The sequence below is a fragment of the Sarcophilus harrisii genome, chromosome 2, assembly GCF_902635505.1.
Source record: "Sarcophilus harrisii chromosome 2, mSarHar1.11, whole genome shotgun sequence".
NCBI classification, from domain to species: domain Eukaryota; kingdom Metazoa; phylum Chordata; class Mammalia; order Dasyuromorphia; family Dasyuridae; genus Sarcophilus; species Sarcophilus harrisii.
Window position 1 is genome coordinate 179,123,931 of NC_045427.1, and position 19,074 is coordinate 179,143,004.

Consider the following 19,074-nt stretch of genomic DNA (forward strand, 5'->3'; position numbering starts at 1 on the left):
TCTAGTGATGAGTACAGTAAAAATAATGCCTCTCTTGGGATTTTGTTTTTGCTTTTGTCATGTTAACTAAATTGCTCTAAAATCTAACAAAATACAATAGATTTCCAACTCAACAAGCATTTGTTAAGTACCGACTATGTGCTATACACTAAGTAAGTACTGAAGATTTAAAGAAAAGCAAAAAGACCCTGCTCTTAAAAAATCTCATAGACTAATTGGCGTTGGGGGAAAGGGAGAAGAGACAATATGCAAAGTGATTGTCTACAAAAAAGATATCTAAGAGTAAACTGCAGATAATCTTAGAAGGATCTAGCATTTCAGAGAAGCATTTTGGAAATGCTTCCTTCAAGGGGCTTTTTTAGGTGAGACTTGAAGGAAGCCAGGATGTAGAAATGAGGAAAGGAACATTTCAGACATGAGGGGCAGCCTGTGAAAATGCAGAATATCCAGTGCTAGAAACAGCAAAAAGTTAGTGGCATTGAACCATAAGAATAATAGAGAAAAGTAAGATATAAGAAGACTGGAAAGATAGGAAAGGGCCAAATTATGAAAGACTTGAAAAACCAAAATACTTTATATTTAATACTAGAGGTAACTGAGAACTATTGGAGTTGATTGACTAGAGGGGTGACATAGTCAGAATTGTACTTTAGGAAGATCTTTTTGAAAATTAAGTAGAAGATGGACAGAAGATGGAGAGAGGAGGCAGAAAGAACCATCAGAAGGCTATTACAGTAGTCTAGGAGCAAGTAACAAGGGGTCTACTCCAGATGATAGTAATGTCAGAAGACAGTAAAAGGTGTATATAAGAGATAATATAAAAGTAAAATCTATAGGACTAGGCAACTGATTCAATAATGAGTTAAAGTAAAAAATGAGGATACCTAGGTTGGGAGCTTTTGTAATTGGAAAAATAATAATATCCTTATCAGCAATAGGGGAATTAGGAGGACAGATTGGTTTTGAGGAAAAGATAAGTTCAGTTTTGGCCATACTGAGTTTAAGATATCTATGGGACATTCAAATTATCCAATAGGCAGTTGGAGATGTGAGACTTGGGGTTAAAAAGTTAGTGTAGAATTGGATAAAAAGATCTAAGAGTCATCTGCAAAGAAGTGATAATTGAAGTCCAAACTTTATATTTAGAAAGGTCTGTGAAATTCTTCCAACAGTCTTAACTTTGATGTTCAGTATAAATCAAAAGGAGCTAGTTTTTTTCCAGGTTTGGCTTGTATGTATGGACCAGCCCTATGAGCAGCTTCATTATTCCCAGAGTGCTATTTTTCCTTTTTCCAGTCAAATTGAGTCTGTTCAGATGATCCAGGATATGCTAAATTTTCAAAAGACAATCTTTAATCAGAACTAGCTTTCCTTCCTCCATTAAAATCTTATTCTGAGCTCTCAATCTCAGCTTAGCAAGTTAGAAAGGTTTGGTCACCAAGAGATGAATATTTCTGTACATAGCAACTCATGAAAGAGCCAACTAAGGAAGTACTGATTCCAATCTGCTGGTGGTGAAAGGAACACCCACACTGATGAAATCAGAGGTATTTGAAGTATTGAGTAAATCAGTTTTCTAATAAAAAGGGATGATTTTTTTCCCCTTCCAAACACTTTTCTAATGACCTTTGAAAATCTGCTTCAATTCGTGGAATAAGAACCAATGTGAGTAATGTTACTTGTACTCTGATGACAATTTTATTATCTATTATGAATATGGGAAATAGTACCTTGCACAAACTAGGTACTGAATAAATATAAGTAAGATGAATAAATGAACAGATGATAACTTGGAAATAGAACACACAAAATAAAATTTTGATGTAATTTGTATTTATATAGTCATTGAGCTTATGCTTTTTTTCAAATTAAATTAAACCAACAACTACTCAGAAATATCAACTAGATTTACGCCTAAAAAACCCCAGATGCATAGATCTATTTTTATAAAGAATATGCAGCCCTTCCTTGGTTTCCCATTCATCAATTCCATCAGGAAATTGATCATTTTTCAAAACCTCTATGGTGGATCTTATGCTTATATTACCTTAATGGAAATAAATTTCATTCAGTTTACCTTGGAAAATTATGGTACAAATTATTTCCCCCCTCAATTTAGATGTCATAAATTATACTGAGGTGAACAGGTATATGTTTCAAAAAGAATCATTAGACAAAAATTACTGATGCATCTAGTTAGTGTTATCTTTTAAAAACTATTTAAAATTTATTCCTAAAAAGTTCATACAAATAATTGGTTTTTATTTTTTTATTTCATTAATTTTACATTTAGAATATAACACTGTAACTTCTGGTAAGACATTTAATCTTTATGTTTTATATGTCCATATACACATGTGTATATATGTAAACAAATATGTATATACATATATATGTATATGTTTATAGGATTCAAAATGAGATTCAAATGAAAACTTCTATATTCAATTCACTTGAGGCTTACAAATTCTGAAATGCTTCTCAACCCATGAGATTTTTACATAAATTTCTAAATGAGCATCATTTATTCCTATTATATTCCATATACCATGTAGACCCATAAATCTATAAAGTATATAGACAGCTTTATTGAGTCAATTTTGAAAATGATTTTTTTTAATACTTCTTGATCTAAGGAAATTTCTATATAAATGTCATATGTTTCCAAGTACTAATTGCTACATAAAACCCAATTAATCTAAATATTAAAAATCTAAGTGACTCAGGTAAGTTACTTCAGTCATAACTAGCAAAAAGGGTCTAAAAAGTTCACAAGATAGTTCCTAATATGTTCTGGACTCTGGATTTGTACAAACGCAATGTACTTTCTCACTGGGGAAAAGTGATTAATAACAAAATGGATAGCCTTGAGCAATAACAGTGCCTGAAAAAAGGTCTAAGATACTAAGAATGTATAAATGGATATATACTTAGAAGGAAGAGGAATTAAGGTAAATGCCCCCAAAATATACTTCTCAAGATGGAACTAAAAGAAAAGAAAGACTATTTTCTGAGGGTTTCAAGACCACCTTATGAAGTTTCAATGTCCATATATGAGAAGAAGCAAAAATTGCTAGAATTTGTTTTTTATGTTATAAGATACCTTTTCCCACTTTTTTTCCCTCTTATTCCCAATCTTCTCTCACCTTATTCTTCTGTTGTGTTATTCGCTGGATTTACTTTTTCTCCCACAAATCAAACAATATCAATATCTCTTTAACTGTCTATAAAATCTATTTAGAGCAGATAACATGTAACAACCATAAACAGAATCTCAGACATGGAGTGGATCTCTGAGGCCAGAGTTCAAACCATACCTGAATAAAAATTGCTTCCACAACATTCTACCTTTGTTTATAGAGCTCTATCAGGAGGATCTTACTATCTTGCAAAGCTATTCATTCTGTTTTTTCAATGTCATCTATAGTTTTGCTGAAATAGTAGTCATATGAGTGCTTTGTAGAGTACAGTTGAATGAATTTGTGTGTGTGTGTGTGTGTATAAGACTTTGGCAAAAGGCAGATAAACACATTTTTAACACCATATACATCTTACCTGTTTTTCAGCAAAATGGTATTGGCAAAGTTTCTTCCACAATTGCCTGTCTTCACTGAGCATGTATAATGTTGGGGTCACTTGACCCAAAGTAATAATATCCCATCCATCTGAGAATCTGTATAATATATTATTCAGCATGTGCAGAGGAAGATCACTAAGTGTAAGGCCATTATTTACTTGCTGAAAAAAAAGAAGGGTAGCATTTTCATTGAAAGAAGAAATAAAGAACACATAATTTATTTACATTTAAACTTTAACATTTCAAGAGAACAGTATTATCATTACCCTGAATTGGTTAATACCCTACAATTGTATATGAAACAAGGATCTTTTCAAATAAGTATAGGTGTGGGATGTAAATGATAGAAATCACTATACTATAGGAACATGGAAAAAGCCCACAATCGCCTAAGGAATTATGATAGTGTAAGATAGAAGCTGATAAATGAAAATGCCAGTATTTTATTGAGCAGTCAAGAAAGAACATTCAATTGGGCTTAGGAGACCTGAAATACTACTCTTCGTGATTCTAACACTCACACACACACACACACCTCCCAGTAGCTAGCTATGGAACAGTTCTCATTTGAGAAGAATTCTACCAAAGTCTGGTAAAGAAATACACCTATGCTTCAGGTCCTTAGCCATAATAGTATTTCCGGATGTGAGCTTGTCTAGGAATTTAGAAAGTATAAACCACAGAATCTTATCACTTATGAGCCACTAGAAGAAAATACCTAACTTTATAACTTCTAGACCAAAAGTTAAAGTTATCAGAAGTGTAACATGATTATATAAACAAGAATTGAGTGAATGTTTCCGTATAAGGAGGTCTACAGGAAGATTGCATTTAATTCTAGGGTTAACTCAGGGGTTCAAGTAGTTTAGGGTCATCCCATGGGTCCAATAAGGTATCAAAACTGAACTACTGTATCAAAATAGAAACCTCAGTTATCATTGAAAGAAATTTTAGTTACTACTACACTTATTATAGGGCAAGTTAGGAATGTAAAAATAACACTACTTCATACAGCTTTCCTTAAGTGGTGTAGTATTCTGTATTTATAACACTTTTTAATGTATCATTGTTTTTTCCTCCCAAGTTCTAATTATTAAATAGGCACTGTCTCTTGACTGAAGAACTTCTATAGGCATGTGATAACTAGGAATCATATGAATCTATACCCTAAAATTTAACCTAAGAAGAAATAAGTTGGAGAGCAATCTGGGCTATGGCATAGTCCCAACTGCTTTACTTTTGGGCCTAGCCTAGTTAGCTACAGTTTCCTTGATTACTGACCCTTTGATTTTCTTCTCTCTGGCCCTTAGAAAAGTTATAGATAGTAGAGTAACTAGAAGGCATGCTAGGAAAATGACCTATGATAAAATTTTAAAAACAGAGCAATACAAAAGCTATTAACATGGGCACCTATTTTTAAAACAATAGCTATACTTTATAAATGGCGTAATTATCAGTGCTTACCTTAGTTTTAAATTGCTCAATAAATATTTGGAGAATTAGTGAATCTATAAAATCTGAAAAGTTTTAATAGAATTTCAAAGTTTATACTGAATATAAAGTGATTTTATGTGTTATGAGTTATCAATTGATTATTATGATGAAAACATCTAAGTATATATTATTCAAGGATATAGCTATCAACTTTATAATTACAGCAGTGGTAGCATATGTAAGACATGATGTACACAAAAAAAGATAATGTACATGTAAAATGTACATGTAATGGCCTTTGGCCTTTCTACCATTACCAGAATTAAACATAATTTTAAACAGGTGCTCCTTTTTCTACACTGAAAAGAGGATTTCTACAATTATGAAATTTTATAAAACAAAACAAAACAAAACTCAGCTGCTGAAATAGGAAACTTTTTAAAGGCAGTCTGGAAAGCTGGGTAGAAAGAACAAGGTTCCTTTCCTAGCTTTATGACCAATAAATCACAGAGTGAGTAATAATAATAACTCCATCTATCTCAAGTTATTGTGTTGCTAGAAATCAAGCATGAATTAAAATGGATATCCTTAAAAAAAAATCAGTAATGTATTTTCCGAGATCAGGTGCATTCAGGGTGGTATGGCCATAGACAGTAATGTGTTTTCAATTGCCATGTAAGATTCCTAAAGAATCAAAGAACTGGTTAGGTAGCAACATACTAATTCTACCTTCAGGAAAAAGATCAAAATGTTTTAGGGAAGAAAGTGGTTTGCAGATCCACCTTTGCAAAGAATGATACTGAATATTCAATTTCACAAAATAATGCTTAAACAGACAGACAAATAGGCAAAGTTTTCCATGTATCAGTATACACATAGATCTTTTTGCAGGAATCACTTCAAACATTTGGAGGAACTACAGGGTTCTAATCAAAACTACTAACTATCCACACAGCTGCCATCCTGGATTTTCAAAATATGATTAAATACCAGAACTTCTTTTTGAAGGATTTTCAAACCTTTCATCTACCAAGAAGAACAAAGACATCTCCAAAGCAACATGAAACTGTTTGTGCCAGACTGAAAACCTAATTGCTTGCTATGGAATTTTTTTCTTTCTTTATTTAGTATTTATGCCATATCTACTTCTGTGAGGTCTCAGAACTAACTACCACACTGCTAATTTGAGAAAGCAAGTACTACCTGCCTTCAAAGAGGGAATGTGTGTGATGGATGGTCATAAAAAGTTGGATGCTTTATGGATTAAGAATAACAATTATTTTGTGACCCTAGTCAAATCACTTAATCCCAATTGCCTCAGGGGGAAAAAAAAACTTTTACTACAGGAACTGATAGAAAAAAGGGAAGATATGTAATAGATCAATTTAAAAAAGTGATTACATCTCAGAGCCCTGGAGAAGATATGCAGTTGCTTTTTACTTTTACAATATAATCACCAAAGAAATAGTGAGCTTCTCAAAATTAATGTGTTTGGGGGAAATGTTAAAGGAGAAAATGTTAGCTGGTTCCAGGTACATATAGCATTTCTGTCAAAAGAAGGTTTTTGAATGGTTAATTTAGTAATGGCTCAATTATGGCTTAAAAAATGCATACTGAAAAGCAGTACATTTCTCATCCCCAGTCCCAAAGTGGCAAACTAAATTTTATGCCAAGGAAATGAATTGGTAGGACCAAATCTCTCAGAATTATCAGATAGAAGCAATGTTTAATTAAGATTATTGGGAGAAAGATTGCTGCTGTTTTTAGAAACTTACCAATCTACAATCATATTCCATGTATTTCTGGTAAATTAAAATTTGAGATTTTTTTGGTAAGGTTACCAAGATCTCCTTTGTTAGAATAATGCATAGAAAAAATGGTGTTAGGAGTTGGAAATAAGCAACCAGATTCTCTGAGGCCAAGCTGAATTTAATTTCAAGAAATGGTCCTGTACTTCAGACTATCAATGATCTGTGGAATCCTTTGGTCATTATTATTCTACTCTCTGACTTCTGGTATCACCTTAAAATTGACTATGAATAAACATAAAGCACCAATTCAGTATTAGACCAGCAGGTTGAAAGACCATGACTTATTATATTAAGCAGTCTCAGGCTAATTTGGTTGGCTTACTTAGAAGCTACATTATGCAGCTCAAACATTTAACACTGAGAATGAACTTTTATCACTGGTTTCAACCAACTCATAAAATCATGTGACAATAAAAAAGAACATGGAAAGTGGTGATAGTGGGTACAGAAAGGACAAGCTGTCATAAAACAATGTTGGTATACCAAGGCCAGACATACTTTAATCCACCTTCTTTCCTACTACCAGTAATAATATGAACCAGGAAAAAATGCAAGATGAGAACTGGAGAAAGTGATCATAAAAACATTAAGAAACTTACACTCCATGCCATGTAAATAATAGGATTTTGTAAAAATGAAACTATCATTAGAAATTAACTTGAAAAGGAAGTAACAAGACCAACTAAGAGGCTAGATGTGCAGAAGAAATAATATTGTATTTGGAGCTAAATGCCATGCATTGAATCCAGCTATGCTACCTTCTCTTCTTTGGTATCTTTACTAGAAAATGAGCAATTTGGGCTAGATGACCACTAAGGACCTTTCTAAATCTAGGACTGTGTGATCTTATGACTTCAGTGGTTATCTAAAACAAAAAAAATATATATGAAAGGAAATGCCATAGCCAACAAGTAGCCATCAATTTTCAGTTTAAGAAAGGGAATCTAACATTACCAAAGGGAGCCTATTTCATTTTTGGACAGCCAGGTAGAATATGATATTTTAGGTCTGGTTTGACCAGAGCAGGATGCAGAGAGTATATCATCATTTTATTCCTCTAGGCTAAGATTATTTTAATGGAGACCAACATCAAATGAACTTTTTTTGAAGCCTCTATATCTTTTTTTTCAGATTATCTAATCATTCATCTTGTATTTGTGAAATTGACTTTTTCAACCCAGTAAGACTACATTTGTCCACACTGAACTTCATCTCATTAGATTTGGCTCAGTATTTGAACCTATCAACACCTTTTGGAATCTTGACTGTTATGATCTGTATATGACACCTTTGTGTCATATACAGATCAGATAAGCATGTCATCTATGCGTTTATCCAAATCACTGACAAAGTAAGTCACTGAAAATGTAAAGCAGTACAGAGCCAAGCATTAATTTCTTATAGCACTATACTGGAGACATCCTGCCACACTAAACTGAACCATTAACAATGACCATGCATAGTCATTCAACCTGTTTTTAATTATTAACTGTACTTTTGTCTAATACACATCCTCCATCTTTAACCCAAGAATAACATCGAGACACTTCATCAAATGCTTTGCTACAACAATGCTCTAGTTGACTAGTTTAGTAAATTTGTCAAAAAGGAACTAAAATTAGTTTGGCATGATCTGTTTTTGAGGAAGACATGCTGACTTTTTGAAATTAAACTTTCTTCTCTTTTTTTTAAAATAGTATTTTATTTTTCCAAATTCACGTAAAGATAGTTTTCATCATTTATTTTTGTAAGACTTTTGTGTTCTAATTTTTTTTCCTTATCTCCCTCCTCCCCAAGACAGAAAGCAATGTGATATAAGTCAAATATGTGCCATCCTTTTAAACATGTTTCCATATTTGTCATGTTGTACAAGAAAAATCACACCAAAAGAGGAAAAAAAAAAAACACAAGGGAAAAAAACCCAGAAAGATGAAAATACTGTGCATCAATCTTTTCTAGATATTCACTAACCATCTCTTAATGATGTTTTAGAATTTTCCCAGAATTCAAAGTCAACTTCACTGGTCTATAGCTTGAAAACTCCATTCTCTACTTTTATTTTTTTAATCAGGGGAAAATTTGCCTTTTTTCAGTCCTTTGTAACCTTTCCTATTCTGATCTTTCAAATATCATGACAGCAATATTTGCCAGTTCTTGAAGTTCCTAGTAAAGTGGTTCATCTGGATCAGCCAAATTCCTTTTTAGTATGTTATTCAATCCACTAAAAATTTAATATTTTTAGTAGAAAAAAGGTAAGAACTAAGTATCTATCTCTACTCTCTTTTAAATGATCCATTTCCTATCTAACCCCAAGCTGCATTTCTGTTTTTTAATCTTAATCTTTTCCCCAAGATAACTTAAAAATAACAACAAAATAAAATCTTTTTTTTTTTTTTGGTGGCTCTTAGCATTGTATTACAACTTTGATTTTTTTCTGAGTTTTAGTACTCTCAGCTCTATTTTTATAATAGCATGGAAAGCTATTATAATATATTCATTCCTGTTACTTGCCTTTGATTCTATCACATATACACATATGTATTATTCTATGTATGTGTGTGTGTGTGTGTGTAAGTAGCTATATATGTGTATCTACACACATACATACATGTATATATGTAGGGGAGAGTGGGCATATTGGTGGGATTCCTGATGGGAGTGAACCCTGAAACTAGATTCGAGGTCTCAGACTCCAAAAAGTCTGGGGAAAAAGCATACTTTCTCAGACAAACTTTTTCCCAAGTTAAATGGTGTCATTCAATTGGAGATCTTGGTCAAATCACCCTCCATTCATCTTTTGGGGGTAGCCCAGATCCTTTAAATTCCAGGCTCTGGGAAAAATCCTTCAAAATGATTTTATTCAATTGGAGATCTAACTGAAAATCTAGGCCTGGGGGCATTGACAACATTGAAGGAATCTCATTCAATGGAAGCCACAGCACCAGACCACCAATAAGACAACTCTGAACTCCAAATCTCTGAAAAAGTCCTAAGTAGGATTATGCTTTGCCAAGGGACCTCTCTTCTTGGCACAGCTGCCTGCCAGGACTTTTGCCCACTGTGAAGATACCCTCTTCTAAATGATAAGTTTTGTTATTTCTCTGACAGGACCTTGCCACTGAGGAGTTTGTCTTCCTAGCAAAGCTGGCTTCTTAGTGCCAATAAAAATCCTTTTCGCCATTCACACTTTTGGGGTTTGCAAATAGTTTCACATTGGCTCTGTGTGTCAACCAGAGGGGATTCTCACAACTCTCTGCATTGTCACTAACCACATCATTCCTGTGTAACCACATAAATCTTCTCAGTCAACTCCATTTATTTCTCGAACTGTCTTTATGCAAAGAATTTTAATTCATGGACTCCAACTTATCCATCTTCTGAACTATTTTCAATTTGTTCTACAAAATATAGAGCAAACTGCTCTACAAAATCTAATATGCTCTGATAGTTTTCTTCTATCACAAGTTACAAGAAGAAATTATCACTTTGTCCCAGTATTCCCATCATTTCCACAGCAACAATCAATACTTTCCTGGTGGTGAGAATCAGACTCAAAATTGAATTCCTTTTCATTCACTCCTCTACATTTGGATGCATGAGAAAGATAGGTTATCATTAAGGAAAATCAAAAAGTTATTAGTTGTCATTGCTACTCTCCCCACTTCCCCCAAGATCATTGGCTGATAATTTTCATATAGCAGGTAATGGTTGGCATAAAAATCAATTTATGGACCAGGACAAGAACATTTCACTCCTCAGGAATATGTCTGAGAAATCTATAATAACTATCTTAGTTTTTCCTCTTTTCCCTGGACATGGTTAGCTATATCTATCAATTCATAAATTTTGCTAGCATATATATGTTTTGTTTGTGAACTGAATTTTATTTTATTTTGTGCTGTTTTACTTATCTGTTATGTTAGTAGAGAGTTCTTGAAAACTGGACAATGGAAGATCCTCTCCATTGTTATGTTTCTGAATCAGACAATGATCTATTTCCCAAATTCCTTATCTAGTTATTTCTTCTGTTCAGGTCTCTTGCAGTATCAGTGCTCAAATACTAAAATTGCTTCTGTTTTCCCCTCCATTGATATTCATATAAATATTCTCCATTAACTGTTCTTTCTCTAGTGTATGAGTTTTCTCACATGAATGTATCTTAAAACACTATGTCATTTTCTACCTATTTTTTCCTATCCTATTTCTTCTGGGAAAGTGGTAACAATTCAGGGTCAGATTTTAGTTAGGGGCTTAATTCCCTCAAGTCTTAGTGAAAACTATGAAGTCAAATTTGCTTCTTGGAGTTTCAACCTTCAGTATTTGCTTAAATAAATAACTGCTTACTAATAATGATAACTGGTATCATGAATGTAATCTTTGAATATGTTTTTCTAGGTCACTTACAATGTTGCTTCAGAAATCAAGATAAATATTCTTTTCTTAGTTTATTCTTTTCTTTTTCTGGTAATGAATTTACCAATTCAATAAAGCAAACCTCTATAGAATCAAATTGGAGGCATAGTATATATATTCTCTTATGCATCTGTCCACATCACAACTATTTGTAGCACTAATTGAGGCAAACAGGTATTGTGGGAGATAGGTATAATGCATATTGTCCTTTTGGGTTGTGGCTGGATTCCTAAATCAAAGATCTAGAGAAAAGACATTGGGACCACAAAGAGGAAAGAAGCATATTTCTGACTGTTAAGTGATAAAAGAATGAAAAGAAGAAGTGACTTACTTTTTTCATAGGATTATTAAACAGGGTGCATAAGAAATGTTAAAAATTTAATTTACTTTCAGGAAAGTGATAAAATATCTTATAAGGGGACAAAAGGAGAAATGTGGCTTAGACAGTAGTTTTAGTACTTTAGTACTGTCTTTAATACTTGATAAATGGTTAGATTTAAAGAATAGTCATGAATGATTTAATATCAACTGGGAAGGAAGTTTCCAGGGTAATTCCCCAGGAAACTGGCCCTGTGCTACTTGCTATTTTAAATTTATTTTTATTCTTTTAAATGAAATCTTTTTATTTTCAAAACATATGCATGGATAATTTTCAACATTCACTTTTGCAAAACCTTGTGTTCCAAGTTTTTCCCTCCCTTTCCCTTACCCCAGATAGCAAACAATCTAATATATGTTAATCACATTCCATTGTCCAGTTTTCAAGAGCTCTCTACTAACACAACAGAGAAGTAAAACAGCACAAAATGCAATTATCATGCTGCACAAGAAAAATCAGATCAAAAAGGAAAATGAGAATAAAAATAAAACGTATGCAAACAACAATAGAAAGAGTGCAAATGCTATGTTGTGGTCCATATTCATTTCCCAGTGTTCTTTCTCTGGGTATAGCTGGTCTGTTCATTATTGATCAATTGGAACTGATTTGGATCTTCTCATTGCTGAAGATAGCCACTTCCATAAGAACCAATCATCATATAGTCTTGTTGCCATGTATAATGATCTCCTGGTTCTGCTCACTTCACTTAGCATTAATACATTAATACAGGCCTCTCTAAAATTATCCTGCTGATTGTTTCTTATAGAACAATAATATTGCATAACATTCATATACCATAACTTATTCAGCCATTCTCCAACTCATCCACTCAGTTTCCAGTTTCTTGCCACTACAAAAGGGCTGCTAAAAACTTTTGCACATGTGGGTCCTTTTCCCTTTTTTATGATCTCTTCGGGATATAAGCTCAGTAGGAACACTGCTGGATCCAAGGGTATAATCAGTTTGAAAGCCCTTTGGTCATAATTCCAAATTGCTCTCCAGAATGGCTGAAATTCCAACAATAATGTATTAGTGTCCTAGTTTTCCCATATCCCCTCCAACATTCAACATTATCTTTTTCTGTCATCTTAGCCAATGTGAGAGATATGTAGTGGTACTTCGGAGTTATCTTAATTTTCATTTCTTTGATAGTGATTTAGAGCACCTTTTCATGTGTCTAGAAATGGTTTCAATTTCTTCATTTGAAAATTGTCTGTCCACAACAATACTGTATGAGGATGTATTCTGATGGAAGTGGATATCTTCAACAAAGAGAAGATTTAATCCAGTTCCAATTGATCAATGATAGACAGAATCAGTTATACCCAGAGAAGGAACACTGGGAAATAGTATGAATTGTGTGCACTTTTTGTTTTGTTTCCCAGGTTATTTTTAATCTTCTGAATCCAATTCTATTGTGCAACAAGAGAACTGTATAGTTCTGCACACATATATTGTATTTAGGATATACTATAACATATTTTAACATGTATAGGACTGCTTGCCATCTAGGGGAGGGGGTGGAGGGAGGGAAGGGAAAAGTCGGAACAGAAGTGAGTACAAGGGATAATGCTGTAAAAAATTACCCATGCATATGTTCTGTCAATAAAAAGTTATGATAATAAAAAATATTGTCTGTTCATATCCTTTGACCATTTATCAATTGGAGAATGTCTTGAATTCTTCTAAATTTGAGTCAATTTTCTACATATTTTAGAAATGAGGCCTTTATCAGAACCCTTAAGTGTACACATTTTTTCCTAGTTTATCTTGTCTGCATTGATTTTGTTTGTACAAAACCTTTTTAACTTAACATAATCAAAATCATACATTTTGTATTCAATAAAGTACTTCAGTTCTTTGGCCACAAATTCCTTCTTTCTCCACAGATGTGAGAGGTAAACTATCCTGTGTTCTTCTAATTTGCTTATAATATCACTCTTTATCTTTAAATCCTGAACCCATTTCAACCTTATCTTGGTATAGATAGGTTAGATGTTAGGTATGGGTCAATGCCTAGATTCTGCTACACTACTTTCCAATTTTCCTAGCAGTTTTTGTCAAATAGTGAGTTCTTATCCCCAAAACTGGGGTCGTTGGGATTGTTAGACATTAGATTACGTCAATGACTATTTTGTCCTGTGATCCTAACCTATTTCACTAATCAACTGCTTCATTTTTTAGCCAGTACCAAATGGTTTTGATGATCTCTGCTTTATAATATAATTTTCGGTCTGGCACAGCTAGGCCACCTTCATTTTCATTTTTTTCATTAATTCCCTTGAAATTCTTGACCTTTTGTTCTTCCAGATAAACTTTGTTACTCTTTTTTCCAACTCTATAAAATAATTTCTTGGGAGTTTGATTGATATGACACTCAATAAGTAGATTAATTTAGGTAGTATTGTCATTTTTATTATATTCTTTTGGCTTAACCATGAGCACTTGATATTTTTCCAGTTGATTAGATCTGACTTTTAATTGTGTGAACACTATTTGTGTAACTGTGTTCATATAGTTCCTGATTTTGTGTTGGCAGTAGATCCCAAATATTTTATATTATCTACAGATATTTTAAATGGAATTTCTCTTTATCTCTTGCTGCTGCACTATGCTGGTATTATATAAAAATGCTGATGATTTATGTGGATTTATTTTATATCTTGCAACTTTGCTAAGGTTGTGAATTGTTTCTAGTAGTTTTTTAATTGATTCTCTAGGATTCTTTAAGCATACTGTCATATTTGCAAAAAGTAATAATTTGATTTCCTCATTACCTACTCTTAATTCCTTTAATCTCTTTTTCTTCTCTTCCTGCCAAAACTAACATTTCTAATACAATATTGAATAGTAATGGTCATAGTGGGCAACTTTGTTTCATCCCTAATATTACTGGGAATGGTTCTAGTTTATCCCTATTACATATGATGCTTGCTGATGGGTTTACATAGATGCTACTGATCATTTTAAAGAAAACTCCATTTATTCCTATACTCTTTAGTGGTTTTTTCCCCCTTAGACAATCAGGGTTGAGTGACTTGTCCAGGGTCACATAACTAGGAAGTGTTAAGTGTCTGAGACAAGATTTGAACTTATGTCCCCCTGACTTCAGGGCTGGCACTCTCTTTAGTGTTTTTAATAGGAATGGATGTTGGATTTTTGTCAAATGCCTTTTCTGTATCAATTGAGATGATCATATGATTTGTTGGTTTGGTTATTTATATAGTCAATTATGCTAATGCTTTTCCTAATATTGAACCAGTCCTGCATTCCTGGTATAAATCATATTTGGTCATGGTGTATTATCCTGGTAATGACCTGCTATAATCTCTTTGCTAATGTTTTATTTAAGATTTTTGCATCCATATTCACTAGGGAAATTGGTCTATAATTTTCTTTCTCTGTTTTACCCTATCTAGTTTAGGTATCAACACCACATCTGTGTCATAAATGGATTTTGGTAGGACTCCTCCTTTTCCTATTTTTCCAAATAGTTTTCATAGTATTGGAATTAATTGTTCTTTAAGTATTTGGTAGAATTCATATTTGTGAATGTAAATCCATCTGTCCCTGGAGATTTTTTTTAGGGAGTTGATTAATAGCTTGTACAATTTCTTTTTCTAAAATGGGAGTACTTAAGTAATTTACTTCCTCTTCTGTTAATCTGGGCATTCTATATTTTTGTAAGTTTTCCTCCATTTCACTTAGGTTATCAGATTTATTGACACTGCCTGCTATATATTTTTTTAAATCAAGGAATCATGTCATATAAGATTTTCAAATGACACAAAGCTAGAAGGGAGAGTTAAAAAACTATGTCAGAGTCAGGATCTAAAATGTTTGACAGGTAAGAATACTGGTTTGAATCTAGTAAGATGATATCAAATGTAATATCTAGTGGGGAATAATGCAAATCTTAGGTTTGGGTTAAAGAAATCAACCTCAGAATTACAAGATGTGGGACACATGGCTAAATATTAATTTGTTTGAAAAAGATCTAGAGATTTTTAGTGGTTTGTGAATTCATTATGTCAGCAGTATGATATGGCAACCGAAAATGTATATTTGATCTTACGCTCTAATAAGATAGTCTGTCAGAAAACTATTCTGTATACTCCAGAAATAGTCTGGAGTATTGTATTCAGAGGAGACACAAATAAACTGATGAGTATTTAGAGTAGAGAAACTAGAAGAATAGAAATTTTTGAGTTCATAAAGGAACTGCTTCATAATTAAAGATGCCATTTTAGCCTGGAGAAACAAAGGTCTGTGAGCATATGATACAAAATTCAAGTACTTAAATGAGAAGACATCAGACTTGTTCTCTCCGGCCTCAGATCACAAAACCAGTAATAATGGATGAAAATTTCAAATTTGGGCCTAATGTTAAAAAAAAAAAAAAAAAATCTTTCTATCAGCTAACTCAGAATGGAATCAGTTGCCTAGAGGGTTATGAGAAGAAAATGTGAATACTCTGGATGTCTACAAATAGAGGTTAACTGTAGTATGTTTACTATATTATAATGTGGCTTCCCTTTGGGCATGGGATGGATGAGGTCTCATTCAATTCTAAAATTCTGTAATTCTGGTTCCAAAAAATCAACTGATTAAGTACAGGATGAGGTCAATATTCCTAAGTAATTGTTTACATTCCAGAGACAGGGTTTTAGTAAATTGTGAACTAATTAAGTAAGAGACATGAAAAACAAACAAATAAGTTAAAAACCCTATCATCTATCCAGTGTATATTTTAAGAATGGTATCTAGAATAAAAAAGTTGATAATATCAAATGTATTTTTTTTTCATAATCATAATATGTTTGGCTTTGGATACATTTTAGGGAGACAATGGAGTATGATGGCAAGAACACTGGATTTAAAGTTAGGACTTAAGACTCAAACCGAACCTCTGCCATTGCCACCAACTACCTGTTTAACCTTAGACTTAAATTTTTTAATCATTAAAAATGAGAGGACATGGGTCTACATGGCTTCTGTGGTTCTTTCTAGCTCTGGGCCTACATCTTAGATTTCTAGGAAGGAAACTGATAAGTTAGAGGAAATAGAAAGAAGAATAAACATGATGGATGTGATAACTACAAACTATGCAATATAGGGATTAACTGAAGGAACTGGAGATATTTAATGTAAGAACAGATAACTTGGGGGCAAGGAAAACATGATGACTTTCTTCTGAGTATTTGTGGACAGTCATAAGAGAATAAAGATTGGACTTGTATTGCTTGGTCCCAAAAGATCAAAGTTTAAAATTATGATTTAGCCTTGATATGAGAAACTTCCTAGTGAATGGTATTGCCCCAAGGGGGAACATACTGCTTTAGGATATAGTGAGTCTTCCACTACATGAGATTCTCAAGTTGAGGTTAAATGGCTCCTCAACAGGGATGTTAGAGGGAAGATTCTTGGTTAGGGTATGAGTCCCTTTTGGATTGTGGAGGGAAGAAAATGTTTAATGTGTCTTTCAAAGAAGTAGGGAAAATAATGGAGTCTTAAGGAAAGAATGTACCTGAACAGTAAAATGTAGAAGCTCATTAATCAGGTTGGTAGGCAAGGTAGCAGCCTTTGTGGGCAGGATGTCATATAGAAGCAAAGAGCCACAATAGTGTAGGGAGCTTTTCAGAATCATAGAATCTCAGAAGTAAAATGATTTCAGCTAGTCTACAGTACCTTTATCTGAAGGTTTTCTAGCTGTTTTTGCCAGGTAAGGATAGTTTCTAACCTGCAAATTCAAATATTGATATTTCCAACCAAAACAGATTTTCCTACTTCCCTAATAAGAATACATAAATGCTTGGTAAATGAACAGCAGCAACTAGTGAACATTTAAAGTTTTCTTCTGATCCTAATTCATCTTAAAATATTTTAGAGCAAAACAAGTATAGTTCAAATCTATGATTGTCATTGGTTGTTGTCCTTTGTTCTCAAAGAATATCAAAAACACATTACTATATTATAATCGAATTACATTGTCTCTGACTGTGGCTGATCAGACCAATATGAGCTCAGAATGCTCTGCCAAGGGATATATGTAGACATTGATAATGCGGAAGCTCTGGCTGTAATTTTAGAGCAAATTATAGAATCAGAGCATCAAGGATCATAGATTTAGATTGAGAAGATACCTTAGATACCATGGAGTTCAACCCTCTCATTTTAAAAAGGAGGAAACTTATGCACTAATATTGAGTAAAGTGAGTAAAACCAGGAGAACATTATATACAGTAACAGCAACATTGTACAATGATCAATTTTGGTTGAATTTGTTTGCTCTTCTCAGCTATACAAAGATCTAAGAAAATTCGAAAAGACTTATGATGGAAAGTGCTATCTACATCAAAAGAAAGAACTATGGAATCTGAATGCAGATTGAAACATACTATTTTCACTTTTTTTTTCCCTCTTATTGTTTTTCCTCTTTGTTCTGATTCTTTTTTCACAACATGACTCTGGTGGGAATATGTTTAACAGATTTTCATACTTGTACATGTATAACCTATATCAGACTGATTCCCATTTTAAGGAGGAATGAGGAGAAAGGGGGAGAAAAAAATAGAAATTAAAATCTTATAAAAGTAAATGTCAAAAACTAACAAATTAAAAAAAAAATTTAAATTAAAAGAAAAAAGGAGGAAACCAAGAACCAAAGAGATTACATGACCAGTCCAAGATCTAGCCTTCTTGCTGAATCATGATGCTTCTTTCTTTCTTTATAAAACATTCTGTAAATTGCTGGTATTATTAAGTCTGTATTATACAGTAAAGGAAAAACTATGCATATACATACCTTGTTCATTTGAAGGTTTTGCAACTGTTGTTGCCAGGTAAGGATGGTTTCTAACCTGCAAATCCAAATATTGATATTTCCAACCAAAACAGATTTTCCTACTCCCCTAATAAGAATACAAAGTGTAGAGCTCAGATCCTGCAGAAGATCTTTGATTAGGCGAGGATTTTGTTGGTCATCCAAAACTGGAAAAAATAAAGATAATGTAAGAGAGATGATGCTGGAGTTAATCATCTATTTAAAATTTTTCAATTTTTACCATAGTTTTGAACAGGCACTGCTTCCAAGATAACATCAATAGGAAAAAATGATATTTTTCATGACTATCAAGTAGTAATTTTTTTTTTTTAACGGAGAATAGTGGATAGCGGGAATTTTTATAATTTTTCTTAAAAAAGGCAATATTTCAATATATTGTTAGTAATGATTTTAACATTATAAATGTAAAGCAATGTAATGTTTAAGTGTTATGTATACTTTTAAACATAGATTTTTTTACACATTCACTTGTTCTGTTACTCAAGTTATGCTGAACTCTTTCTTCATTACTCTCTGGCTCTCACTGGCCAAGGGGTTTTCTTGGCAAACATACTGGAGGCATTCAACCAATTTTTTTCTCCAGTGGTTTAGGGCAAACAGGGATTAAGTGACTTGC

The 19,074-nt window shown here is 33.0% G+C and overlaps 1 protein-coding gene across 4 annotated transcripts in view; it reads right to left on the reverse strand.

Moving 5' to 3' along the window:
- The window catches only part of FBXO25 (F-box protein 25), a 158,577-nt gene that overhangs the window by 11,613 nt on the left and 127,890 nt on the right, over window positions 1-19,074 (reverse strand). For all 4 annotated transcript variants that reach the window (XM_031951158.1, XM_031951159.1, XM_031951161.1 and 1 more), the window contains exons 7-8: window positions 18,420-18,604; window positions 3,556-3,738 (exon numbers count right to left, since the gene is read on the reverse strand). In XM_031951158.1, coding sequence (XP_031807018.1) covers window positions 3,556-3,738; window positions 18,420-18,604 — 368 coding nt within the window. The remainder of the gene's footprint in view (window positions 1-3,555; window positions 3,739-18,419; window positions 18,605-19,074) is intronic.